This window comes from Desmodus rotundus, chromosome 2 (genome assembly GCF_022682495.2).
Source record: "Desmodus rotundus isolate HL8 chromosome 2, HLdesRot8A.1, whole genome shotgun sequence".
In the NCBI taxonomy this organism is placed as follows: domain Eukaryota; kingdom Metazoa; phylum Chordata; class Mammalia; order Chiroptera; family Phyllostomidae; genus Desmodus; species Desmodus rotundus.
Window position 1 is genome coordinate 79,121,586 of NC_071388.1, and position 27,349 is coordinate 79,148,934.

Below are 27,349 nucleotides of genomic sequence, written 5' to 3' on the forward strand. Positions count from 1 at the left end.
AGTTAGCGTTTCCTATCGCTTTAACAATTAGTATTGTTATCCAAGAGTAGTTTTCCTTAATAAATAAAATAAGTATATTTTTAAGTGAATATGAACTCAATCAAGTCTTCACTCCTCACATTCTACAACCCACTCTCCCAGTCCAGATCATTTAGCTGTGAGTCCTCTCTCACCCCTCATTCACTAATAGTGAACAAATATCAATACAAGTCTATCTCTACAATGTGTCTTCCTCCAACCTTTGTCCTTATTAGCCCCCAGCACCTCCCCCCACCATTTACCCGCTGTCTATAGAATCAATACAATTTTTCCTACCTGGCCCCCACCTACATTTCCATTCCACCTCTCAGATACAACCTAAGGTGCTAAGGTGAAGTCACTTCATTTCTCAACTGTGTCCAATTTCCTACCCCAGGGATGGATACTGTCAAGAGCATTCCTTTACCCTACTGTCAAGAGTATTTCCTTACTCTGAAATGCCCTCCCATTCCTGCTGTTAAAAATGCAAAAGTCTTCGGAGGCCCAAGTCAAGTCATGCTATTTTCTTCATGAAGTTCTTTTAGACCCCTCAGTTAAGTTAACCTTTCTCTGGCAACCTCATGACCCTTCAAGATTAATTTGGAACACTATTCTTATTTATCTCCCACCGTAGTACTGTGATTGCCAAAAAGCAAGAAAAATAACCTATTTATCTCTGTACTTAGTACTAGATAGACTACTGAGGGCCTTGCACATAGTACATGCTCAACACATGAGCATGAATTGCTTCACTGAAGTTGTTTTTTTTCAACCCCACAATCTTTAATCTGATATGTCCCTAGAACCCAGTGGTTTCAAAGAAGTCAGATCCCCCAAGCTGACTTTGTGTCCTGAAAATGCCTGCTTCTCCACCGACTGTACCATTAACTACCTTTGTTCTTCTGTTTAATTCAAGATCAAGGAGGTATGCAAGCAGAGAATCCCAACACGGATCCCTAAACCAAAATCTACAGGCACCAATAAGCTTTACCCTAAAGCTGCCCCAGGGCCAATGGATAAGCCTATTCACCACACTGGTTATGGGAAGCTACACATCGTAAGGACTGTAACCTCCAACACTTTCCTCCACATGGGAGGGAAAAGGTAAGTCCTGCCACTGCACTGCCTGGATAAATTCATCTACAGAAACACCTGGAAAGCTGCAATTGCCACTATGGAAGGCCGAAGAGGAAAAGCCATCTATCTCTCCAGGAAATGGTGAAGCAGCAAAATGACAGACAGTTTATTCACAAGTGGCTGGACCTGTGAATATTATGAAAGAGCATAATGAAAGAGCAGCATATCTACAATTATTTTTACTAACATGTGCAAATGGAGATACACACAATCACTGGCCCACACATACCCCTCAAATCTCATCCTTCTGTAATCTAACCCAAAGTTGGGACTATCTACATTACGCTAGGATAAGGCTGAATTCACTAGAATAGTTCAAAAGTTTTCTGGTGAACCCAGAAGTAATCCTTCTTTCCATCAAACTTTACTGAATCATATTCTGATAAGACGATGTGCTGGCGCGAATTCCTAATCTGCTTCACGAAAGTAGTATTATTTCCATCAAAATGAGGGGGCAATTAAAATCACACTTAAGGTCTAAAACTATGATTTCTTTATGCGCTGGAGAAAAAACATAAGTGGTAATTCTTAGTTACAAGAAGGAAAAGAACAACAAAAAAGAGTAACAGCTGAACACACCCTTTAAGTAGCCTGCCTGATAATTGCTGGCGCACTGTGCACACTTGACTTCTGATACTTATCCCATTTTTCTAGTAAGTTGCTCTCCCTGTATGTACCAGGCCATGGATTATAGTGTAAGGCAATCATAGGCTTGTAAGGCAAACCATTTCAAATTGGTATTGCTGCTTTCTATTGTATAAGCAATCGGGACATTTGAGAGTCAAAGTTCAATAACACTGAGATATTTTAGGGAGATGTGAATCATTGTCCTGAGTGTTAAAATAAAATGATATACTATGTCATAGGACACTCTTTAATCAACATCTCTTCCCTGAATCAACTCTATAGAAAAATCAGTTGATTAAACAAAAACTTGGCATCAGGAGACTCAAATTCCAACCTTAGTTTTTCACTCATTTGACACTGAGCTTCGCATTCATTAATTGAGGCTTTGTTTCTCCTATGTAAAACAGGAGAGCTGAACAATTCTTTACGTCTCTTCCATTTCTGATTACCAATGAGTATGTCCAAGTACTAAATGTGGAATTCAACCAGTCATCTACAAGGTGGAACTCAGTCCCCTGGCAGTAAGCTAAAGGCATTGTTTTCATCACACTGAAAACTCTCTCATTGAACAACAACAACAAAAAAGTGTCTCTAATTCAGCATGTACAGAGTAACATGATGTTTTCAGACAAAGCATTTTTGATATGAGAGACATATTTCATAAAGCTTCAGTCAGAAAAAAAATAATGAAGAGCATGACCCAATGTTCTCTGCGATCCTGCATGGAGAACTGGAGGCATGATCACGGAAGAAATCCTCATGGCTAAATTCACTGCTTCAGCCGGCTTCAATGCATTGAGGCCAGTCCTGCCTCTACTTCAAAGAGGAGGAGAACTGGAAGCATGGGCAGCTGAGCTATGCAAACCAAAGAGAGGGATAACGTGCAGTAGTCCCAGAAGGCGAATAGCAGAGGGAGAAGGTGGGAAGGCCAGGTGAATTAAAAGTCACAAGTGGAAAGTCTAAGGTAAAGGAGAGCAGTAAGAGAATAGTGGAAAGAAGTGGACTACAAAAGAAGGTGATGAAATTGTGACACCAAAAACAATACAAAAGACAATTCAGAGGGAAGTGCAGGGCAGTAACGAGTGGATAGTGCAGTGGGAAAACACTGTGTAGGGACCTCAGCACTGTGCCTGTCATAACCAGGTAATGTAAAGTGCACAGAGGATAAGTAAAGGAAGGAGAAAAGAGCTATTCAGTTAACACATACGTGAGAAGATGTCCTAAGAGATGGTGATGGTGTACGACAGAGTAAGGAAGAACAGTATGCTGCATAACAGCCAACACTGATAATTATACTAATGGAAAGCAAAAAAACACTGGACCTCCTACAGTGGAAACCAAACAGACTGAAAAGAAGCATAAAACAGGAAAAACAAAGCACCAAGCACCAACAGTCTCAGCAAATCCAAATACGCTGGAAACGTTTTATCTTGAAGAGGAGCACAAAATATGTTTTATGTTGGAGATTCCAAAATTGTTTTCTCCTGTGTCAGGAGACTCCCTAAAATATATTTTCATGGCAAGCTGGCCCATGTTCAAGCTCAAGAAAGAAAAGAGGAACAAGATATCGTACAAAGTACTAAAACAAGGTAGGAAAATAGTAAGAGTAAGCAGCAGAAATCCATCTTTAAATGATAATACAGTTCTGATCCCAGCAAAAGAAAAGTCTTTAAACTAAGAGTCTACTTTAACAAAAGGATTACCAACCGAAACCATACTTATTTTAAGCAATATGTAATACAAAACAGACTTTTTGGCCAACAGAATATTTAGTTTCAGTGATTTCTGAACTATTTTCCTTAGTAACTGTTTGAAATAAAGCACAGGTACAGAGATGTGCGTTTTTACAAATTGAAGGCAAGCTCCTCCAAGAGACTCACTTTACTGCGATACTTGCTTTATTGTGGTCTGGGACTGACCCTGCAATATCTCCAAGGTGTGCCTGTATCTGATTTTATCAGGAATGTGACTGTTCTAATATATGACTGATAATTATGGGCTGAGTAATGGAGCAATTGATATAAAACACAATTCTTTCTGGCATACGTTCAAATTTCTCCTTCTTCAGGGGACATATGCCATGCAACTTGGTGTCAGACTTTGAGTCTGGGGCACAAATTTGGCCTACTCTCTGTTCCTCAAAAGAAGAAAACTTTCCGAGATGTGAAAATTACATGAATTCAAATTTCATTGTCAATAGATAAAGTTCTATTGGAACACAGTCACACTTGTTTGTTAACATATTTATTGTCTGTGATTGTATCTTTGTTAGAATGGCAGAGTCAGGTAGATGCAGCAGGAAACATCTGGCCAGCAAAGCCTGAAGTACATGCCATCTGGCCTTTTGCAAAAAAACGGTTGCTGACCTCTGTCTAGTGTGACCTGGACTAACAAGTAACTCAGGAACAGGAGCTTAAGAAAAACTTAATCAACTTAATCAACTAATTTTTAAAAGCAATCCTAGTAATTGCTAATAATACTACTAAATACTAATAATTCAGTTAAGAATTCTATAAAAGCTGATAAAAATAGGGAAACTATATTTGAAACTGTTTGTGATACAGTTAGTAAATGTGTATGTAATTCTATGAATGCACTAAAGTATTCAACTAAAATACATCAGATAAGAACAGATCAAAGAATTTGTGCCACAAAATAACGTGTTATTGTTGAATCTGAGGGAGGAAATGGAAAAATTTCTAGGGCTTCCAAACTCCTGGTATTTTTGAAGAGATTCATAGACATTTAGTAAAATTACAGCAAAACTACTACTGTCCATGTGATTTGGAGAAATTTGTGTAAATTGTATCTTTAAGCGTTCATAATTGTTCTCAAGAACTTGTTTCATCATTTGAAAGAATCACAGAAGTTGTTAATGTTACTGAACTCAAGGGGTTCACCACTTGGGGCCCTCTCAATTCAAAAATGAGATGAGGATGTCACAAGGTAGTTTTATTTACTTCCAGAAGTCAAGGAGACAGGGTGTTCATATCCTAAGGTTTGCCTCCCTGAAGGGAGGCTTAGCCATTGCTTATATACGCTATTTCATCAATTTTACATGTTGCTTTCTTGTTTGCAGTTGGTTATACTTATCAGGTTGGGTTCCCATCAAGTTTATCCTATTTATAGCTGGTTTGCAAAATACTGTGCTACATTTTAACGTTTAGCAAGGATAGCATTTAGTCAGAATGGCCCAGACCTTGAGACCCTTGTCCTATCTAACATGTACAGTAAAGTAAAACTAGCCAATGACGGTTATCTGTGGATCCATAGGTTATAGTCTTCAAGTTCAGAACAATGACTAATAGTGGAGTGCTCCCTCTCTCCATTCTCCATCTTGCCTTTTAAAATGTATCCTGCCCATTTTTTGCCCTTGACCATGTGTCTTAAAATAATATTATTTGAATTTTGATTGAACCATATCAATGTATAAATCCATTAATGTAAACAGATTATTTTCTCCCCCTAATTCCATTACAAGTGTCTAAAATAGGGCCAAGTGTGAGAACTCAATAAATTATTTTGAAAATGACATGCCCTGAAGTTGTCTCTCTGTTCTAAACTACTGTAAATACTCCAAGTCTGCGTTTTATATGTAGAGGCACTGCTCTACAGCATCTACTATGCATGCCTGCCTACAGGTAAAACTGATACTGTAAAGGCCTAACTTTGGTGTGAACAAGGAAAAAAACCCAAAACCCTAAGTTATTCAAGTTAGAAGGATAGATCCAAGGTGTTCCCCTACTTCATCATTTCAGAAAGGAATTCGGCATAGATAACACAACATGATTTGAAGGACATACTATAAAATATTACAAAAAATTTACAATGATCATTTCAGCAACTGCAAACAATATGATCACATTGATTCTAGGTGACAAAAGCTGTCACCTGTAGGAATTATTGGCTCATTTACAACGCGAACGTCTGTTGTCCCCTGTCAAAAGATAATTGATAAAACTAAATCCAAATATGGTTAGAATAATGTGCAGTTGTACAGCAAGGATCTCTAACACAGGTTTGAAAGAGAAAAGCAGCATCTGCCAATTCTGTCAAAAGCCTAGGCAGGATTTTGACAACTCTTCTCGTGGACCAAATTTCTTTAGATGTGCAACTCCTATGTTGAGGTCTCCAAGATGTGGCTATGAAATTAATTACTTAATGAACAAATACTTAATAAATGTCCCTGTGTACCCAGATACTACTTTAGGCTCTGAGGATACAGCAAAGAACAAGATAAACAAATCCCTGCTCACACAGAGCTTACATTCTAGTGTGAGGAGACCATAATAATTTATCAAGGAAAAAAGCTGGTGATAGTGTTCTGATAATTACCATAATGTGATAATTAAAAGAACTACTCTAGACTGGCTGACGTTTTGGTGATATTTGAACTGAGGTCTTAATATGAAAAGGCTAGCCATTTGAAATTGAGGACAGCCCAGAGGGGAAAAGGAACAGCTACTGCAAACGCTTAAAACTGAGTGAGCTTGGCCTGTTGAGAGACAAAATGAAGGCTGGTGCGTTGGGCAGCACAGAGTGGAGTAAGGAGTAGAACACCCGGCAGACACCAGCCATGGTCAGTAATCTCGTTTTATTCTGTGTGTCAGGGAGAAACCAATGGAGGGAACAATTTCTATTTTAAAAGGATCACTCTGGATGCTGAGTGAAGAGCAGTCCACAGAGGGACAAGATGGAAACTGGAAGCACTGTTAGTTTACTGCAACAGCGAAGGAAACAAAGGATGATAGCATGTATTCTGATAGATTTACCAGAAAAGGGAAAATGGAAAAAATGGGAGGTAGAGACAAGAGTTGATAGATCAGATGTGAAAGGAGAAGGAAATAAATAAATAAATCAGAATATTCCTAGGTCTTTGTGAAATCAGGTAGTGGGTGACTTGATTTACTGAGATAGGGAAGTCTGGAGAAAAAGCAGGTTTGGGGATAATTGGGTCCCACCTGCATTTGACATGCCTATGACATACGTAAAGACTTCATGAAGACAGCCAGGTATGTGAGCCTTGAGCTCGAGGATCAAGTTTGAGTTCCTGGCAAAGACATGGTTCTCAAAATCCAATGGTACGACCTACATATCTGTATCCAAGTAATCACCGGACTTTAGAAGAGTAAACTTAAGCAGATGAGGGGTTAATAGACACAGCTGGTAAGAATGATGTATATAAACAGAAGGGATTATAAGGTATGGGCCTCTTTGAATTGATAAAGGATTGCTATTTTAGCAATGAGATTCTTACCACTGATGATTAGAATAATTATCTATGAGAAACTTAAGTGCACAGACTGGTTTCAGATTGCCTGCCTATGAATGACAGCCTCCTCACCAACTGAAAACCATTGGGCAAATCACTTAACCATTTAGTACCTCAATTTCCTCATCTATACAATGGGGACAACAATAGTTAACTACCTCATGGTGTACTTATGAAGATTAAATGAGCTAATACATGTAAAGCAATCAAAACAGCATCTGTCACGTAGTAAGCACTCAACAATTCCAGTTGGTATTATTCCCTGCAGTCTCCCACACTACACGTAGAAGTGTCTGTCTGCACACTTCAGTTTTCTAGTTAGGTGCTTGGTAAGAGATGGATGGCATCAAAGACTCAGAATGAGCTAGGGAGGCACATGAAAAACCCACCTAAAAGAAGTGGAGGCTAAGAGTTGGCAGATTGTTAACACCATCCTCTTTAAAAATAAGCTATGTGCTTGCCAGTCACTCCTAAATCTGTATGTGCAGCCCTGACCCGACCCTGGAGCTCCAAATCCAGATGCCTGTTGGACACTGACTTGGTAATTTAATAGGCATGTTACTGGAATAAAGGGGAAACAGTGTTCTCTTCAGTTAGTAACTCATTAAGTGACTACCTCCAACTCTGTAAGTCAGAAAATCCACGCAATGAATGACATTCACTTTTCCATGCAGTTTTCAGCTTCACACTGAATCAACTACATTAAATCTCAGGCAGATGCATCTGCTGACTTTATCATTAATGTTTGCAATCATGATACTATTGCATGTATTCTTTACTATAAATCAATTCAAATAATTTCTTAAGGTAAGCAGGGAATAAGAAAATAAGTGAACTAAAATGAAATATTAGATGCCATTAGATGACTCCTATGTTCTGCTACCTAAAGCAGACTGCACTGCCTCAACAGAAGTAACTCTTAGCTGTCTTATCCTGGGTGGTGACTCCAATCACCACCAATGATGTCGCCAAACAAGTGATCAGACATCCCTGGTGGACCAGGACAGTCCCAGCAAAATTCTAATAGCACGGCCTTCCACTCTCAAAACTGTCTAGATTGGATAAAAAATTATATGTCTGCTTATGGATATGGTCACCAAGAACTCTACAGCATCTTGTATGCATGTATTCATGCATTCATTCAGCTATATCTATGAAGCACCAAGTGCCAGGCCCCATGTTGGGCTCCAGTACAATGCAGGATTCTAATAGAAAAATGACAGGTCTTGAAGAGCCATAAAATGCATGCAAAAAGGGTCATATTTAGGTCAGGAGCTACAGTAAGAGTCTGTGAATTTCATTCCACATCTAAGAAGTCATGACAACAGCAAAAACATGGTACAGTTTCTTAGACACACAATAAACAGTTGGATACATTAGACAAGTGTTATACACAGTGTAAAGCTGTGTATATTTGTTGAATAAGTAACTAAAATGCTCCATTGTATCATCACCATAGGTATGAACTGTGAACAGGTGATAAGGAAAGATGTTTACTTTTATAGGCAAGTAGCATAATACACAACAGAAATAAAACCATCATTACGACTATTCCTTTTCTCTGACTGAAGGCACTATTTCCACTTTGACCTTCAAAACAAAACATAATTTATACATTTTAGGCTGATCTTTCCCTATTAATGTAGGAAGAATCAGGAAATCTAAATTGGTTCAGCTGTGATTTCTTCTGAATTAGAAATATCACAGATTAGGTAGGCAAATTACTAGTAAATAATCACTCAAGCAGATCTCAAGGAAGCTTACATGCTCACTTTAGTTAAAAGCGGTTAACAAAGCAAAGGCCTCTGAAAACTTTAACGTTACTGATTTTCAAAGTTCATTCTTACAGCTAGAAGGAATCTAAGAAGTAAGGTGATCCTGGGGATTCCAACACACTATCTTGATGGGGATCCTGGCAACTGAGATGAAGGAGGCTGTAACACTTTAAAGTTCTACTAGATTTAATGTTTAGAACTGTTGGTGGGTAAAACCCCTACAAAGATAATCCCTAGGGACCCCTCATTTTACAGACTATGGTACTGAGGCCCAGAGAAGCCATGTGATAATAGTGGGCAATTGTGACTTAGAAAGTCAGGCACACTTGACTTAACTCTTCCCAGATCTTTTCCTTGCTGTGTGTTCCTAAGAACATTACTTTTCTCAGTTTTTCAACTATAAAAATGACACTTACCTTTAAAATATATTATAAACATGAAATAAATTCATATTTATGAAAACATCCAGCACATAATTGATGCTCTATACAAGTTGATTTCCCTACTTCCAAAGGGTAACTAACTTCAGAAACACATAGCTGATGAGGAGCAAGAGGAAGGGCTAGAATCAAGAATTAGGATCCACTTCACCACTAGAAAAGAATTCAATTATTTCTTAAGTGGTTTCTACCATTGAATCACACCATAAAATATAGCTTTTAACACCTGAGTTAAGGGGAGAAGGGTTATTAGAGTAAATTTGGGACAACACAACCTACAAAGAAAGAAATTTGGGCCTTGAAACACAGAGATACATTTACTAGAAACAAAGATGCAAAAGAGTCAGGGAGTTTAATGGAGGAAGTATTATAAAGGCTACCTTTTTTTAAATGACATCTTCTCAGTTTGTATCTGAAAGCTGCTCTAGTGGAAACATGCTTTGGTAGAATTTTGTTGTTTTTAACAGATATCTCACAACTCACATTAACGTTTGCAGCAAATATGTATCAAGTGTCAATCATGCGCAGGACCCTGCAGACTATAAAGACATAAACCAGACTTTGGCTCTGTCCTAAAACAAAACAAAACAAAATTCTCAGAAGCTAGTAAAGAGACAGACTTTGAAGAAAGATAAAGAACATAATTGTGTATTAAGTCTTATGGGACTTGAAAAGAAAAGTTCAAGGCCAGATCTATGGTGAGGAGTTAGTTCTACCTACTCTAGAATAAAATGTCCACTGCATTGGCATTGGGTATGCATAGCATAGTAAACATTGTCTGAATTGCGTTAACTGAATTATAGGCTTGTTTCTGGCCCCAACTAGTTATGTGCACTTGTCAAGTTCCTTAACATCTTTGGGTCTCATGTTCCTCATCTGTAAAATGAGTGAGTTCAAACGGATGATCTCTATCTATCTAAGCTTCCTTTAGACTCTAATAATCCAAATTACATGAGGAGGAGGAGGATGATAGCAAGAAAAACTAGCTTATTTTACCAAGCACATATTATGTGCCAAGCGCTGTGCTAAAGTGCTTCATATATATTACTTTCATTTAATCCTCACCACAACCTTACGAAATTGTCATTATTACTATCCTTACAGAGGAGGGGGGAAAGATCAAAACAGTACTAGAGGGCTGCAGTCGCCATTTGAACGGAAGCAGTCTGAACCTAATCCAGAAGTTATTCTTAATCACTACACGCAAAATGTGTGTCTTTACGAAAACTGTTTTATCCATTAAGAAATAAGGAAAAGAAAAACAAAGGTTGGAAAAGGGTCCTTCCTGACTGGCGGGCAGATCTTAGTTAATGTCATACTTGTCTGTTCCACGTGTTAGTAAGTCTCACGCAGCACGCACCTCCTGGGCTGCGCTCGGGCGCTCCCCCAGCTGTGCGCGCCACAGCGGGACTGAACCGGTGACTGCCCAAGGCGGGCCCCAGACGAGGCGCGAGGAAGGGCTTGGGGCCGGGCGAGGGGGGGTAGTGGCGGTGGGGGGTGGATGAGGCCCCGCAGGAGGAGGGCAGAGTGGGTACCTGGGCTGCTGGCTGCTCCAGCCGGCTGGTTCTCCCACCAGTCGTCTCCGAGATCGTCTGCCATCTTCACGCGGGACTCGACGTGGGCGGACCACCAGAGAAAAGCTCGCGGGGGCAGGAACCCTCACCGTCTCCTAGTCGAGGGTCTGGCGGTAGCGGCACTCAGAGCCTCTCCTCTGACAGTGTCGCCTCCGCCCCGCAGCGATGCCGTCACAATCTCCGTCCCGCCTCCCCTGCAGCCCCGCCTGATTCGTCGCAGTTTCCACACCTGTGCTCCTGGGCAGGCTCAGTACGGAGACTCACATTAATCCTCATAAAAACACAGGGACAAGAAGACACATAAACGACAAAAAAGATGACATTTTTAATCAATTATTTTGAACCTTTAGGTTTTATTTTTGCTGAAAGGTTATTGTCGAAAGTGTGCAGTAGGATGCTAAGATAATTTTTCCCTGTTCACTTTCAAAGACCTGGAGCCGCGGGACCAGACCCGAGCACGTGGGTGTGTTTTCGTTTCTGTGTTAGTTTGGACGTCCTTGTGTTTGTACAGTTTGCTCTTATAAAACGGGCACAAGAGCTCATGACTATGAATTTTGGGCCTTTGTTGTACATGTGGGTCCTGCACTTTTTATGCTGTATATGTAAAGAAAAACGACTAGTCGGGAAGGGCTCGCCCGCGGATAGCCCAGGTTGTAGGGAGAGGTGAGAATCGTCTCCCCCACAGTCTCTTCTGTTGTGAAGCCTCTCTCGGTTTTGTGAAATAAGACAAGAAGGGAGCCTATTGCTGCCTAACTATAGGTAAGAGACCTGCAGGTGATTCTTGGCACACTTTCAACGTGAAGTGGCAGAGATGGGCAAGGAAAACCCCATGGTCACCGAATGCTGGTGCCAGTTATAAAATAAGTGTGGACTATATTTCCTCGATGGTCTTCGTACACAGCGATAAAAATCATAGAAGGTATTAAATACACGCAGTGTGCTGGCGCTATGCTTGGAATAGTGGTTTAAAGATGTGAATGACGTGATCGCGCCTTTCCAGTGTCACGGAGTAGAGGAGATGGAACTTGTAAGAATAAAGGTAGAAACTAATGTAGGATACATCCTCGTAAATGATAAAAACTGAGAATCTTAATCTAATGAGGATAAGATTAGTCATAAGTGAACAATTACCCAAAACCACCGACCTAATTAGGTGGCTTATAAATGCATTACAGATTGGACTTTATCAGTGTGCCCTAAATGCCCTAAAAGGGAAAATAGGAGATATAAATGTGGCAAATGTAAAATAATCTGTAATCATCAAAATTAATGTCTTTCATGAGGAAATGTAAATGGCAGAAGATTATGATGGTTGATAGGTTATTGAAAGGAAAAATGGACAAGAAATACCAATGTGGAAGAGGAAATGCCATGACTAGTAAATATATGAGAAGATGTCCTGTCTCATTATTAATCCAAAAATACAAAAAAGACTACATTGAGATACTGTCTTTCATTCAGTAAATTCACAAAATTTAGTCTAGGAATACCAAATTCTGGAGCACATGTGCATCAGTAGGAATTCTTACACATTATTGCCACGAGTGTAAATTGATACAACTGCTTGGAAAAACAATTTGGCAAAATCTTGTAAAGGTCAACGTAACACTTTATGATCCAGCAATTTCCACTCATATACAAGGCAGCAGAAGTAAAGCCTGCTTGAGTGTGGTTGCTAGGGTAATAATATGGGTGTAATAATTTATAGTTTTAATTTAAACATTTTACCTAAAATGTCATATGGTATGCTTGAGGGTGATATTATGTTACAGGATTATATACTTAGGATTTTGTAATAAAAAAGGGGTGTTATTTGTGCTGGACCCTGTATATTGGGTTGGCCAAAAAGTTCATTTAGCTTTTTCCGAATGATGGCTCTAGTAGTGGTTAGTTGTCTTTAACTTCATTTGAAACAATTTTGTTAGACTGTATTGTGACAGGTGTCAAATCAGCGTGCATTTAAAAAAATTACCAATATTGGTGAATTTTTCTGCAGCCATTGTAATATTGAAGATGGAAGAAAATAGGTAACATTTTTGATGTATTATGTTCTATTATTCCAAGAAAGGTAAAAACACAACTGAAACACAAAAGAAAGATTTGTGCAGTATATGAAGAAGGTACTGTGACTGATCGAACATGTCGAAAGTGGTTTGTGAAGTTTCCTGGTACTATTGACATTCTGGCCAAATAATTCTTTGCTGTGGGACTGCCTTACGCATTGGAAGATGTTTAGCAGCACCTCTGGCCTCTACCCAGTAGAAGCCAGTAACAAGAGATAGCTGACTTATTCAAAATACCCAGATCAATAAAGTTATTGGTGAAAATGAAAAGTGTGTCTTTAATTTATGGAAAAAACTATATGGACTTTTTGCCAACCCAGTATATACGCTTGAGAAACTCTTGCATATGTGCACCAGGAAACTATAAAAGCATATTCACAGCAGTGCTGTTAATAGCAGCAAAAAGTAGAAAAACCCAAACGTATTTGTGTAGAAAATGGGTAATTAAATTATAATACTGCCATAAAATTAAGCAGAATAAATGAATGAATGCACATGTTATGTAGATATATTTGGAAACAATGATGAGTTTTAAAAAGCCAAGTCCTACATGCCATTTTATAAAGTTCAAATACGAAGAAGACTAAAAATTGTTTAGGCAAAAAAAAAATGCATATGTGATTTTAAGGTACGAGAATGGCAAACAAAAAATTCTGGGTATGGATTGTTGGGGGTTCCGAAGGGAGTGGACAGGGAGATGGGATTAGGAAGGGGAACAAAGGTAGATATAAATTATTGGCAAAGATTTAAGGGTAGAATGAATTTAACTATTACACTTTCTAACTTGTAGCCCTATATATTTTTGTCATATCAAAAATACTTATCTATTTAATTTAAAAGATAAGGGAAAAGATCTACTTATAAAAACATTTTCAGTAGAGTTAAATTGGGTGCTTTTTGTTAAGAACTCACTAATAATTCCAGTTAATGGCCCTACATCAAAAGTGACACTCAAAGGTGCCAGACAGCCCTACTACCTTCCCATGTGAGTGCATTTTCCCACGATCTTACCCCAGGACCAATCTTCTTCTGTGCCCGGGTCCAAATCCTTTTCACCTTCTAACCTCCTCAGTTTCAATAATAGCAGCACCATCTTCCTGGTTGCATTCTCATTTGATTAATTGGTAAGTCTGGTTGGTCTATCTCCAAAATATATCCTAACTAACCATTCAGCCATCCTTTTTATCACTTCTACCACTACAACCTTGGCCTGAGACAGTCATCTCTTTCTCAGGCCACTATAATAGCCTTGTAATCCATCTCCGCTTTTCTTGTCCCACCTCAGTCTTGCTTCCGAACAGCACTGCCAATGATTATGTTACTCCCCTGTTTAAAATGCTTCAGTCATCTCTCATCATACTCCTCATCATCTTTGGGACTGGATTTGCATCTTTCTTATTCACTACTGTGGCCCCAGGACCAAGGATAGTACCTGGCACACAGTAGACTCTCAAAATATATTTACTTCCTGACTGAATTTGAACTCCCTTTATTCTGATTGTTTTACTCACCAAGCCTTCTTCCCCCCCCCCCCCCCCAAAAAAAAAGCCTTCTGATGAGGCAGTTTGCTTCCCAAGTCAGCTTTCTTTCTGGCAATAGATATCAAGGGTCAGCAAACTAAGGCACCTGGCCAAATGCATCCCATGGCCTTTTTTGTTAAGGTGAACTAAGAATGATTTTTACATTTTCAAAGCATTGTAAAAAATAATAAGCCAACAAAAATATGAAAAAATATGTAACAGATTGTGTCCATCATATTTACTATCAATTTACAGAAAAATGTTTGCTGATCCCAGGCTACATTGACTAGCCAGTTTAAGTTGTACATTCATTTAACTTCTATTTATCAGTGAATTGGCATCCTAATTTATAAATCAGTCCATTGCAAAATCCTGCACCCTAGTAAATGATCACCTCTTCTAACAGAGAAACTCAGGCTGAAACAGGCCTTGATCTGCTTCCTCTTCCTGTACAGTATGTGACTGAGTATTCTGAATTTAGAGGAGGAAGCATTCATTTCCTAATGTGAACTGAGAAGCTACCATAAAGGTAGTGGTACTTGAACTGGGCCTCGCTAATGGATCTCGACTGGCATGTTGTTTTGGACAAGTCATTTAACCTTGTCGGGCTTCACTTTGTCATCTGTAAAATAAAGATAATTCCTGCTGTCTTTTTCAACCCCATGCCTTGATCTTGAACATCAGACCAATAATTCTGGGTATTATTTTCATTACATACAAAGGATATGTGGAAGTATTATTTTAGGAAAGCTAAATTGGTGTTACTGTGCAGGGTAAATAATAGATTTCAGCAGAGCTGTGCAGAATTGGATAGTTTCTGTTTAACTATCGCTACCTTTCTATGCTCTAGAACAGGGGTCTCCAACACCCTGCTCCCCACATCAAAGCTTCATCCAGCTCCCCATTGCTAGATTACTGCCTGAGCTCCATCCCCTCCCTGCCCTCACATCCATGGAAAAGTTGTCTTCAAGAAACTGATCCCTGCTGCCAAAATGTGGGGTACCACTGCTCTAGAAGGCTAATGTAAATACCCCTGGAACTTTGGTTTCACATTTGGGTTCAGCAAATTGGAGGCATCAGTAAGAAAGGATGAGAGAAAATGACACCTGATGTGGTCTCTTCAAGGCTGGGATCACAGTGAGGCAAGTAGAGACCTAGGGTGCAAAATTTAAGGAAGCACTCACTCTCAGGCTGGTACTTCCACAAACCCGAGAGTCCATGCCTCCTTAAATGTTGTGCTGGAGGTGCCTGCTTGCTTCACCTTAGTCCTGGTCCTCATGCCTCTACTAATGGCCAGGGCTCTCACTTCCTTAGCTCTATTACTAGCCCTGGTGTTCTGCACCATCCCTTGTTTCCCTAACTACCTCATCTTCATGGTCTCTTTACTAAATTATTTTCAATTATTCAGTTTAAGGTGGTCATTTTCTTCCCTGGCTTAGTTTGGGTTCCCCGAAAAGCAGAACCTGTGGCAGGGCATGGATGCGAGTAGTTTATCTGGGAGGTGATGGAGGAGGTGGGGAACAGGAACAAAGGCAGGAAGAGTGAGACCAGGAAGGTGGTTAAACTGGTTATTGATATGGTCAGTAACTGGCTTTTATAGCCTCTTGGGGACTTCTGAGAAATAATGTGGAACTGTGCCTCTGGAACGGAGGAGGCTAGGGCATTTATCCACCAACTGCAATCTGCTATGGAGTTGGGGGGTTGGTGAGGATTGTCCCAAGGTATTTGAATTTCCAGCTCCTCCCAGGTTATGCTGCCATTGGAGAAAGCCCTGAGGCCGAAGAGCAGAGCTACACACCTCTGCCTGCTTGAAGTGGGATGCTGGCAGCTGCCAGAACTTTCCTCCGTGGATGGACTGCTTCCAAGGCCGCCTGGGGGATACAAAAAGCATGTGCTCCAGGTTTGTACCGTTACTCTCTCTATTTTGTAAATGATGAAACTAAGGCACAGAGACATAACTTGCTCTTGTCACCCATCTAGTAGGTGATTTCCCATCTTCCTATGGCTTTAACATTCCCAGAGCAGTCTGTGACTGAAAAATGACCCATACCAACATAGTGTTATTGAGGGACCCTTATCTTCTGCAACCAGAAGCCATACTGTACCTTCAATTCAGCCCAGAAATTCATCAAAAGGGTGGCAGAGCTATAAAGAGATTGAATGCACAGGCTGACATGTTTTCTATGCTAAATCCAAGTCAAACTCTGGGACTGAGATGGGGACACTTAGGTAGATATGCTTGAGGTGCCTGAACCCCTAGATTCTGTAGCCTTCTGGGCTGCCAGACGGGCCCCTTCTCCCTTGCTGGCAAAAAGCAGACTCCCATTACCTGGAGATGATTCAAGGCTGCACCTCAGTCAGCTGCCTCACAAGATGATGTTCATACCCTTACCTTCCCTCATTGCTTCTTCACCAATAGCTAGCGTTAGATCTCAGTATAGATAGAACGGAAAGTGCAGTTTTTACTACAGGAGAAAATTTTTTGTTCACAAGAAAACCCACAGGTCAATATATATGTCAGCAGGAACCAAGAATTTCACAAGGTAATGGATCTTAAGAGTATTGGGCCAGCAGTGGGTAAAGTTGAGTAGGAACGATGTTGATATCCAGTAGCTAATGATTTAATGTCTCAGCAAGTCCTAACACCCTGTGAGGATAGCAACTTGAAGCTTGGACGCAATGGTAATCTACAGTAAATGAGATGGAGACCTCAGCACTGTCTTGGCAGGTTATTAAGGAAAGTGTCAGGAGGCCCCGAGTAGTGAATTTCTTAGAATAGATGTTATATGATACCGGAGAATTTGCCAGCTGTATTCTCTGGGAGGGCCCAGAGGACACTCCTTTCACTAAAGCAAGAAGATTGCAGTAGTGAGTAGATATTGACTTAGATGAGGGGCTCAGTAGTGATTGTTCCGTGCAGGCCAGAGATGACAGTAGGAGATACCCTTGTGTCAATCAGTACGACAGGATTCCAGACTAGCAAGGGCGGTTTGCATCACTTAATCATCAGACAGTGAATGTAATTACCAGTCAGGGATCTTTGAAATGTACAGGGTCTGTGGTGTTCTGCAGACCATGATAGATGGGGGCAGGATAGATCAGAAGCTAATGAGGGCATTGGTTGATTTACATAACAACAGAAACAATTAAGAATGGGTGAGCAGAAGGCAGATGTCAACTGCCAGATGGAAAAGCATGATCTCTGGATCCGTTTGCAGAAATGAGCCAGTTCTCAAACTGAGAACCCATGGATCTAAAGGGAATATGAATTCCCTTGAGGAAGTTCTCTGCAACACCACTGTATAGAGGATGGGGCAAAAGTAGGCTTAAAGTTGTTCGTATGGAAAAAATACAATAATTAATAAACAATAGTACAAGAAGAAAATCTGTGTTTTGTATACTCCTAACTGTAAACCTACTTTGCCCTGCCTTGTATACAGTATGTATTCAAACCTTTTCCAACAGAACTTATGACCATTTTTCAGAGATATTTTACACCGGGGAAAAGAGCTGGGAAAATGTCCAGCTCTTTCAAGGGGTATTGGATTGAGGGTGAACTACGTTGATGCAGGGAATCTGCTCTGCTACCATAACTTCCTGTTAGAGCAGGGCACACAGGGGCCAGGTGATGGAGTCCTGGCCCAAGTCTGGTTAACAGTGGCTCCAACGGATCCATCAATTGTTGGTCATCTCTTCAGTTGCTGAGTGAATAATTGAGACAGCTATACTTTGCAGTAGGTAGAACCATCATATTGACCCTCTGACCTACGAAATAAGAACCATTAGGGTAGGAAGAGCCAAGTGGAAGGTCTTGAAACTGCCTCTTCCACTCCACTCCATCATAAAAATAGTAACTTAGAAGCACTATCTCACTCCAGTGGAATTGCAGAGATTAATGACAATCTAAAGGACTTAGAGGCTGCAGGGGATTTGGTTTGCCAGCATGGTCCCTCCTAAATCAGTTGGACCATAGCAAATGATGGTGGGCTACTGTTAACTTAAGTCACAGATGGCAAACACAAGGCCCACGGACCAAATCCGGCCCTCCACCTTATTTTATCTGACCTGGCACCTTGTTTCTACCTGGTGGCAGTGCTGAGCTCTCGCTTAACTGTTAAGGAGTAGTTACATTTATACAGTCCTAAAATGCAGCCCGTTGAAGGCAACCGTGAGGCTGATGCGGCCCCCGGTGAAAATGAGTGACTTCCCTGACTTAAGTGATATCTTCAATCATAGAGGCTGTCTCAGGTATTGTACCTTTGGTTGAACCCATCAACACCGCCCCCAGCATTTTTCTATGTGATTTTCATCTGGCGAATATATGCTGTGCATACTCAATTCCTATCAGGGTACAAAATCAAAAGAATTTTGCATTCACTTGGGAATATTGAGTTCATGTTTACTCAAAGCTGTTAATGCTTTCCTATGAACCCTTTAAGGCTGGCTAACTCTCCTGCTTTTTGCCATTATGTAGTTCAAAAGGAGTGATAGGTTACAAATGTCCAGGCGCCTGCAATGTTGATCACATTTTTAGGAGCCGATATCTGAGTCATGCCTAGGTGTCCCCTTCACGGTAAAGGAAAAGTTATTGAATCTTTCATTTCTTACCACTAAGGAAAAGAAACAGTATTTGGTGCACCTCTTTTGATTGGACAGATAGCCCGTGTCACACGTCGAAATACTTTTCTAACCCATTTATCAAGCAAGTCAAAAGGTTGCCAGTTTTGAGTAGAGTTAAGAGGAGAGGGCTTGGCAGCATGTTCCGGTTGTGATACAAGCTGCTCTTCCACTCAGTTCATGATGATGGCATGGACCCCGAGGTGCTAGGCGATGATGATGCTCTGTGGAATCTAGCAAAACCTAAAAGGAGAGTCACAGCACAAACTCCTAGGGTTCTAGAGTAAGACCATGCCGTCTGCAGCCAAACCATTCGGAAACACCTACTGCATGATACTGAGCTCTAGTAGAAAGTGATCTTTGACTATAGAACATCCAATGATTATATGAACACAGCTGCCCTTCAGGACCTGGATTTTGTAAGGTCAGGTGTACACAGCAAAAATCCACTGAACCATAGAAATGGTGTACATGAGATCACATTTAAGCAGGTCCAGCCCTGGCTGGTGTGGCTCAGTGGTTGAGTGCCAGCCTGCGAACTGAGGGGTTGCCAGTTCAATTTCCAGTCAGGGCATGTGCCTGGGTTGTGGGCCGTGTCCCCAGTTGGGGAGGCAACTGATCAATTTATCTCTCACACGTCGATTTTTCTCTTCCTCTCTCCCCTCCCCTGTCTCTAAAAATAAATAAAATCTAAAAAAAAAAAAAAAATCAGGTCCAGAAGTCGTAAGTTATGTGAACAGATGACCTAGACCTCCATGTCTTGTACTCCATAGGTGTGAGCTCGTATTCCTCAGCTCACACCTATGGCCAGATGATGATGGAGGAAAATGTTCAAGGCAGGTTCAGGCTTGATGTGTTGCTGGAGCTGGACAGTCCCCCTCGGGGAAGGGCGCTAAAGGACAGTGGTGAGGAGAATACTGATGGGCAGACCTGCAAGATGTACATTTAGTCGTTGGCTTTGAACCGAGAGAGAAATTGTCTGAGGTAAGGATGAATGTCGTCTTGAGCAATAGTGAATGGAGTGGGTCAAGGACCTGTAGGGACAATATTTGAAATTCAATAGCAAAGAGATCTGGAAGAAGCATGTGGAGGAACCTGAGGGAGTGGCAAAAGTGTGTGGATCTTGTGTCCCATGTCTAGGTCCACCATGTCTAGTATTTGTCACAGATAAGACACCGAACAACCAGGTAGGTATCCGGCAGATTGTATTTTCCAGAGGTGCCCAGCAATATATACCATCCTGCATACTTTTCTTACAATGTGACCTTTTCATGCCTCTCATTGAACAGTGAGGTCTGCATTTCCTCTTCTTGAACCTGGGTTAATCTTTATCACCTCAACTAATAGAATATGGTAGAAGGGATGTTCTGTGAATTCTGAGGCTAGATCTTTAAAATTCAATGTATTTCCACCTTGTTACATGTGGAACCCAGGAATCATGCTGTAAAAAAGCCCAAAGTAGCCAACAGAGAAATGACATGGGAAGAACATGTGTAGGCATTCCAGCTCACAGCCCAGCTGAGGTCTCTGCTGACAACCAGCATCAACAGCTAGGCCTGCGAATGACGAAGCCTCCAGATTGCTCTGGGCCCCAGTTGTTGATTCACCCTGGACTGTGGTCCCAGATATCACAGAGTAGAGAGAAACCGTCTCCACTCTGTCCCCTCCAAATTCCTGACCCACTGAATTCATATTAAGAAAAAACCTGTTTGTGGAACTGCTGTTTCTTCTCTGGCCATGAGAGGGAGCACTTGTTCCTTTGGGACCTGCCAGATGCTGAAACTATGCTCACTTCCCTTCTCCTAACCAAGGCTGGATACTCTGCCCAGAGTGGCAACAAATTTTTCTTCTCTCTCCATATGGCCTGGTGAGGTCAGATGGCCTAAGTAAAACTTTTCCTTATCTTATATCTTGAGTACATATGGCTCTGTAAAGATTCCTTCATTTAGAGAAAGAAAAACCTGATCTGTAATTTCACCTTTAGCATCAGAAAATTGACATGCAGATTGCACGCTTATGCTTGAAGAGAGCATAAACTCATTCTGTTTTTCAATTTGGGGTTATGGGGCAAAGGTGGGGAGTGAGTGGTAGGCAAGTCTTAAGGTCCCTCGAATGTAACACCCACTGAAGTGCAGGAGGTGCGGTAAGTGGCAGTCCCCATCGGGATCTGCAGAGCTTCCCCGGGCGAGGCTGGGATTTGTGGTTTCTGACCCACCAAAGTGGTGTTGCTTAGACTCTTTATCCATTAAGTAAACACTGTGATGAACTTGGAGGTGAGGGAGGCTGCTGGTCATTTCCAATAACCACTTACATCATGGGTTATTCCTATTAACAGGTGTTTCTTCCCTTTAGTGTTTTTTTTTATTGTGATAAAACACACATAAAATTTACCATCATAACCATTTTATAACTGTGTAGTGCAGTGGCATTAAATACATTCATTATCACCACCATCCATGTCCAGAATTCTTTTTATCTTGCAAAATTGAAACTCTATATCCATTGACCAATAACTCCCCATTCCTATCTCCCCGCATCTCCTGACAAACACTCTTCCACTTTCTGCCTATGAATCGAGTTACTACAGATACCTCAATAAGTGGAATAATATATTTGTCCTTTTGTGGTTGGCTTATTTTTTTTAGCCCTCCAGGTTCACCCATGCTGTAGCATGGGTCAGGATGACCTTCGTTTTTTAAGGCTGAATAATATTCCATTTCTGTCTACACCACATCTTGTTTATACATTCATCTACTGATGAACATCTGGGTTGCTTCTACCCTTTAGATATTGTGAGTAATGTTGCTGTGATCATTGATGGACAAGTATCTGTTTGAGTCCTTGCTTTTAAGTCTTTTGCGTACATACTCAGAAGTGGAAATGCTGGATCATTTGGTAATTCTATTTTTAATTTTTTGAGGAACCACCATACTGTTTTCATAGCAGTTGCCCAATTTTACATTCCCACCAGCAGTGCACAAGGGTTTCAATTTGTTCATATCCTTGTTAACACTTATTTTCCTTTTTTTTCTGAAATAATAGCCATCCTTATGGATGTAAGGTGGTCTTGTTAGAGTTTAAAGCCACATATATCTGCCCTCGTATTTCCTAATGGACAGGAATGTGTCACCATCACATCTCTCAATGTGCCTTGTAGCTGGCTATTTCTGCTGTGTCTGGTAAGGACCATAAGAAATAACTGAGAAATTTTTCATTGCTTTCTCTTCTGAGGCAAGCTAATATTCTGAGCAGGTGATTGCTTCTTAGAAAGTTCAGAACGTTTACTTACTGCCTTGAAGCAATATGATATAATAGCTCAGAGTGTGAACCTTAATCCAGATACCTGGGTTAAAATCCTAGAATTGTCATTTTTATTTAATCTTGGACAAATTACTGTGCTTCAGTTTCTACTGCTGTAAAATGGAGCTAATAATAGAGTTATGAGGAGTAACTAAGGGAATACATAAAAACATGTAAAGCAGTTTCTGGTACATGGTTGGCACTCAGCAAACGGTAATGATGGTTACCCCTCCATACCACACCCTACGACATCATCCACCCTTCCATCTACTGTAGAAGGTGGTCACTATGAGTACCAAATGTGACAGGTGCAAAAGCAAAGGTTGGAGAGGTGAAGCAGTGAGTCAAGGTGACACAGCTGGTAAATAGAGGAGTTGATACTCGTTCTCTGCGTCCAACCCCAGAGCCCTCTCCTCACATGTTCTATGTTAGTGACTCTGGTCTGGCAGAACAAATGACAAGGGCAGCATTGTGTTTGGTAAGGAAAGGCAAATATTATTAGTAGTAGGAAATTGGAGACTGGTCAATGTTCCATTAGCTTTTCCCATGTGTCTCTTGCCCCACAAATGAAGAGCAGATGTGAACATTGCTGCCAGCCACTCACTTGCCGGGTGAGAACTGACTTGGCTGTGCTCATTACAAAATTAACTTTTAGGTCTTGGTGGACTTAACAAGGCGTGTAAAGTGTATGTCTCCACAGGATTCACTAGCTTTAATTTACAGGTGTTTTTATTCTAATTAAAATCTATTTTTTATTTGCAGTAAGATAGCAAAGAAAAAAAATCTCTGGAGAGGTTCTGGATGCGTCAAAGGAAAACGTGATTAGATGGCCCTGTGTTTTAGTAACACACAAGAGACACTTCTGAACCACTTGTTAAAAAGGGACGATGTGCCCCACTTTTGATTTAAATTCCATTACACTTATCTCCAGGAATTAGCAAAAACATTTCTAACAATAAAAATTATTAACCACTATTTGACATAAAGAATAGCTTGGCTGAGGATAAAATTGATCCTGACACACAAATATTTGTTTTGAAAATGACAGAAAGCATTAGAAGTTCTGTTAACTCTTTGTTAAAAGTAAGATAACTCCAACGTTTACTCCACGGATATTTTTCATGAGATAGAAAGAGCATATACATTTGCGTTTTTAGAGTGACAAGGACCGTTGGGGAAATTTTTTTTCTGAAATAGAGTAAAACATGATTGATTGACACTCTGTGTTGGCCCTGTGTATTTGCATTACTTGTGATTCCATATGGGTTGGGATGACATTTACCTTTGCTGTATCTACAATGAAAGGATTCGTTAAATAAATTCATGCAGTAAGTGAAGAAGGAGATTTTAAAGCAATTTCATAACTTTTGTCTGCAAATAGTGCTACCAATTTCCAGTTAGTCTTTTTCCTCTCTCTTATTACCGAGATCGCCAGTTCTGTTGGTTGGTGGCTTCTTCCTCCCAAATGCTCACCTGGAGGCAAGACTCTAACTAAATGGAGTGTGTTCTTTCCCTGCCTGGAGCGGGCTCTGCTGGTGGACGACACATTCCTGTCAGTGGTGCCATTCCTGTCTTCCAAGTGTGTCAATGTGAAGAAACCGCCCTTGGGACAAGCTTCCTCCTCTCTCGTAAGGCCATCCTGGGATTATCCCCAAGTTCAATTCACTCTTGCAAACGTCTTTGCAGTTTACCATTCTTCATTCCATTTCCTAGCTTTGGAAATAGCTCCATTGTTTTACAGCGCTTAAACCTTGCCACCTGGCCTAACATCTGGCTCTTATTTTTGAGGCTTGGTTAGGACCCTCCACCATCAACCTCTCATCCCAATCCTAGAGTGTCTCTGTTCAGATCTCTCCTGCTTTACTACTTGTGCCTTCTCCAAAAATTGATCAAAATAATTTTTCTAAAATACTCATTTTCTTACAATTTTCCCACTTAAGGACATACAATGTCTTCTTGTATGTTTCAGAAAATATAAATGTCTCTTTCTATATGTAAAACCCTGTATCACTTAGCTCTCCTTTGGTTATTAACTCAGCAAACCACAACTTCCTTTCCTAGTCCTTGAGCAGATCAGAGAATCTAGTCAGGCCGTTGTCCTTATCGCAGCCCCTCCGCCCCACCCCCATCCCAACACACACACACACACACACACACACACACACACACACACGAGTCTACTCCCTTTGGTCTTTACAGGAGGAGAGGCTATAACGCTTGGGATGCCTGTGTTCCATCCACCTAAATTCTTCCAATTAACGATGATGTCTCTAAAAATCATCTGCAGAAATCTGACAAGCAATGTGTCAGTCATATGGTGAAAATCAACGTGAAGATTGGCTAGGTCATGCTGATAGTATGAATCCTTGATATGAAGTGATAAAAAATGGCAAACTCTGATCTTCTCCTCCCAAAACATTATAACCCCAGCCTAATCATGAGATAACCACCAGACAAATTTTAATCGAAGGAATTCTTTGACATACCTGACCAGTGATCCTCAAAACTATCGGGTTCTCCGAAACAGTGGCAGTCAGACATTGTTATAACCAAGAGAAACCTGAAGAGAAATGATGGCTAAGTGTAGTGCATTCTGAATGGCAGATGTTAGTCACAGGCAAAACTAGTGCAGGTTTATGGAAACTACCTGTAACTTTTCTGCAATTTTTGTATAAGTATAGAACTCTTCAATAATAGTTTATTAAAGATAAAACTGTTAGTGACTTGCAAATTTTAAAAAATAAATAAAAATAATCTCCAAAAAAAAATGAGACTCCCCCACAGTGAGCTTCTAAATAATCTTGGAATATGTAATCTGTATAATCTTGAAATCTCAAAGCTGGATTCAGTCACACCTCACATGAGGTTTGACACTGCCTCCCACAGCAGACTTGAGAAATTCATTCTCTCAAACCTGGTATGGGACCAGCACTCTGTGATGGGCTGTGGATGCAAAGAAGAAACAACAAGTTGCCTGTTCTCACGAAGCTTACACTCTAATAGGGGAGTAAGACACACTTTATTACTAAGCAGGAAAGGTGAAGGGACAGAAGACTATACAAGGCAGAGAGAGAAGTGACTCAATCTGAGCAAGAGGGAGCAAGACTGATGCTTGTGCTGTGTCCTGAAGGATGAGGAGGAATTACGCAGTGGAGAAGCCATAGAAAGCATTCCCAAGCAGGAAGCACACAGAATGGTCTTTCTCTTTCTGAATTTCTTTAGCACACATACATCAGTTGGCATCATTCCTGTCCTGCACCTGTTTGAACATTGCCTGGAAGTCAATTTCTTCTTTAACAAACATTGATTTACTTCAAACACACGATACCTTTTTTAAGGAGAAGGTCATGCTTTCTGTGGTTGTTGTATCCCTCACATTGCCTTAGTAATGTCAAGCACAAAGTAGGGGCTACTTTGTGTTTTGTTTTAATGTAGGGGGTTACTATAGACCCATTGTAATGGTGGACTTGCCCTGCTTGTCCAGCATTCTGAAGTCCATCCTTTTATTTCTTCCCGCCTCTCTCCTGTATCTGTCCTTCCATTCACTTCTGTGACCAACACTGTGTACACACAAGATGGTTGGTCCATGTTATGAAAGAGTCCTTGGCTATAGAATGAAATAGAACTAACTGTGCAGTGGGAGTGGAACCCGTGGTCTTGAGTTTCCAGATTGATGGTTTAAGTAAGTGAATTAACCAGCCACAAATTGGAACTACATACTTGCCTGTTGAATTTTTTGAATGATCCCTTTATAGTATTATAGACATGATAAGTTATGATCATTCTGAGCTTTAAAACTCATCCCAATTCTTTCCTTATCAGTGACACTTATTAAGACATTCAGAATCTTGAAACAGGTCTGCTTCTGCTCTGTGGCTCCATGCACCACCATTTCCCCCCAACATAGTTGGCTCTAGTGTGGCACGTGAAATAGAAGAGAGTATTTGAAGACTGTGGGAGAAAAGAGGTCTGTGGCAGTTTTTTCTTTTACGATAGATGTGACCGATGTACCAGCTAATTTCCCCTAATATCTGTTCTCCCTTCTTCCATATTGGTAGGACCCCTGATTTCTAGTTGGGCATGTGGTTCCCCTCCATTAATATTCAATTTCCCACACTCCCTCACAACTTGTGGCAATTTGACTAAACTCAAGCAATGGAATGTGGAAGGGAGTGTTCAAAGCAACTGCTGGTTGAGTCCTTAAGGGAACATGCTCTCCCTGAGTTTTTCACCTTCCCACTGGCTGGAATGTAGTGGTGATGGTTAGGTAGTCTGGGCTTGGAGATGCGGGGAGCACCTTTGGGGTGGAAGAACAACAAGATACACTAGTCCCTCCTTATCTGCGGGGGTATGTTCCAAGACCCCCCAGTATCTGGCTGAAACCCTATATGTACTGTTTTTCCTATACATACATATGATAAAGTTTCATTTACCAATAAGGCTCAGTTAGAGATTAACAACAATAACTATTAATAAAATAGAACAATATACATAATAAAACTTATGTGAATGAGGTCTCTCTCTGATAACCCATCCGATAATCAAGATGGCTACTAAGTGACTAAGGGGTGGGCACCATACCCAGTGTGGGTTCTCTGAACAAGGGAATGGTTCACATCCTGGATGGGACAGAACAAAACGGCTTGAGACTTCATCCCAATACTCGGAATGACACACAATTGACAACATGAATTGTTTATTTCTGGAATTTTCCGTTTACTATTTTTGGACCGCAGTTGACCATGTAACTGAAAACCTGACAAGTGAAACTGTGGAGAAGAGAATGACTGTAGAAGGACCTGGGGCCCCGACGGAAGCTCCCACGTGAATCCTAGGCTGCTTAACCTCAGAGCTGTTATGTCGGAGAGGCCTGATTGTCCTGTTCAGGCAATGACTGCTTTAGATCTCTGCTTCAGCAGCTCATCAATACACGGGGGGTAAAAGCATCATGAAGTTCGAACAGCTGAGTGACACGAACAAGATGAGAAACATACTTTTAAAGATAT

At 40.7% G+C, this 27,349-nt stretch overlaps 2 protein-coding genes across 6 annotated transcripts in view; one reads left to right on the forward strand and one right to left on the reverse strand.

Moving 5' to 3' along the window:
* The window catches only part of FILIP1L (filamin A interacting protein 1 like), a 310,336-nt gene extending 300,588 nt beyond the window's left edge, over positions 1–9,748 (forward strand). Inside the window, exon 6 of the mRNA XM_045193525.3 lies at positions 935–9,748. Within this exon, the coding sequence (XP_045049460.2) occupies positions 935–1,126 (192 nt within the window). The 3' untranslated portion in view covers positions 1,127–9,748. The remainder of the gene's footprint in view (positions 1–934) is intronic.
* The window catches only part of CMSS1 (cms1 ribosomal small subunit homolog), a 379,939-nt gene extending 368,923 nt beyond the window's left edge, over positions 1–11,016 (reverse strand). For 3 of the 5 annotated variants that reach the window (XM_053918304.2, XM_024558131.4, XM_053918307.2), the window contains exon 1: positions 10,805–10,997. In XM_053918304.2, coding sequence (XP_053774279.1) covers positions 10,805–10,868 — 64 coding nt within the window. In that variant the 5' untranslated portion in view covers positions 10,869–10,997. Of the gene's footprint in view, positions 1–10,804 lie in introns of all 5 variants that reach the window. The other 2 variants (XM_053918305.2, XM_024558132.4) reach the window with 2 other exon arrangements.
* Between the last annotated feature and the right edge of the window lie 16,333 nt (positions 11,017–27,349).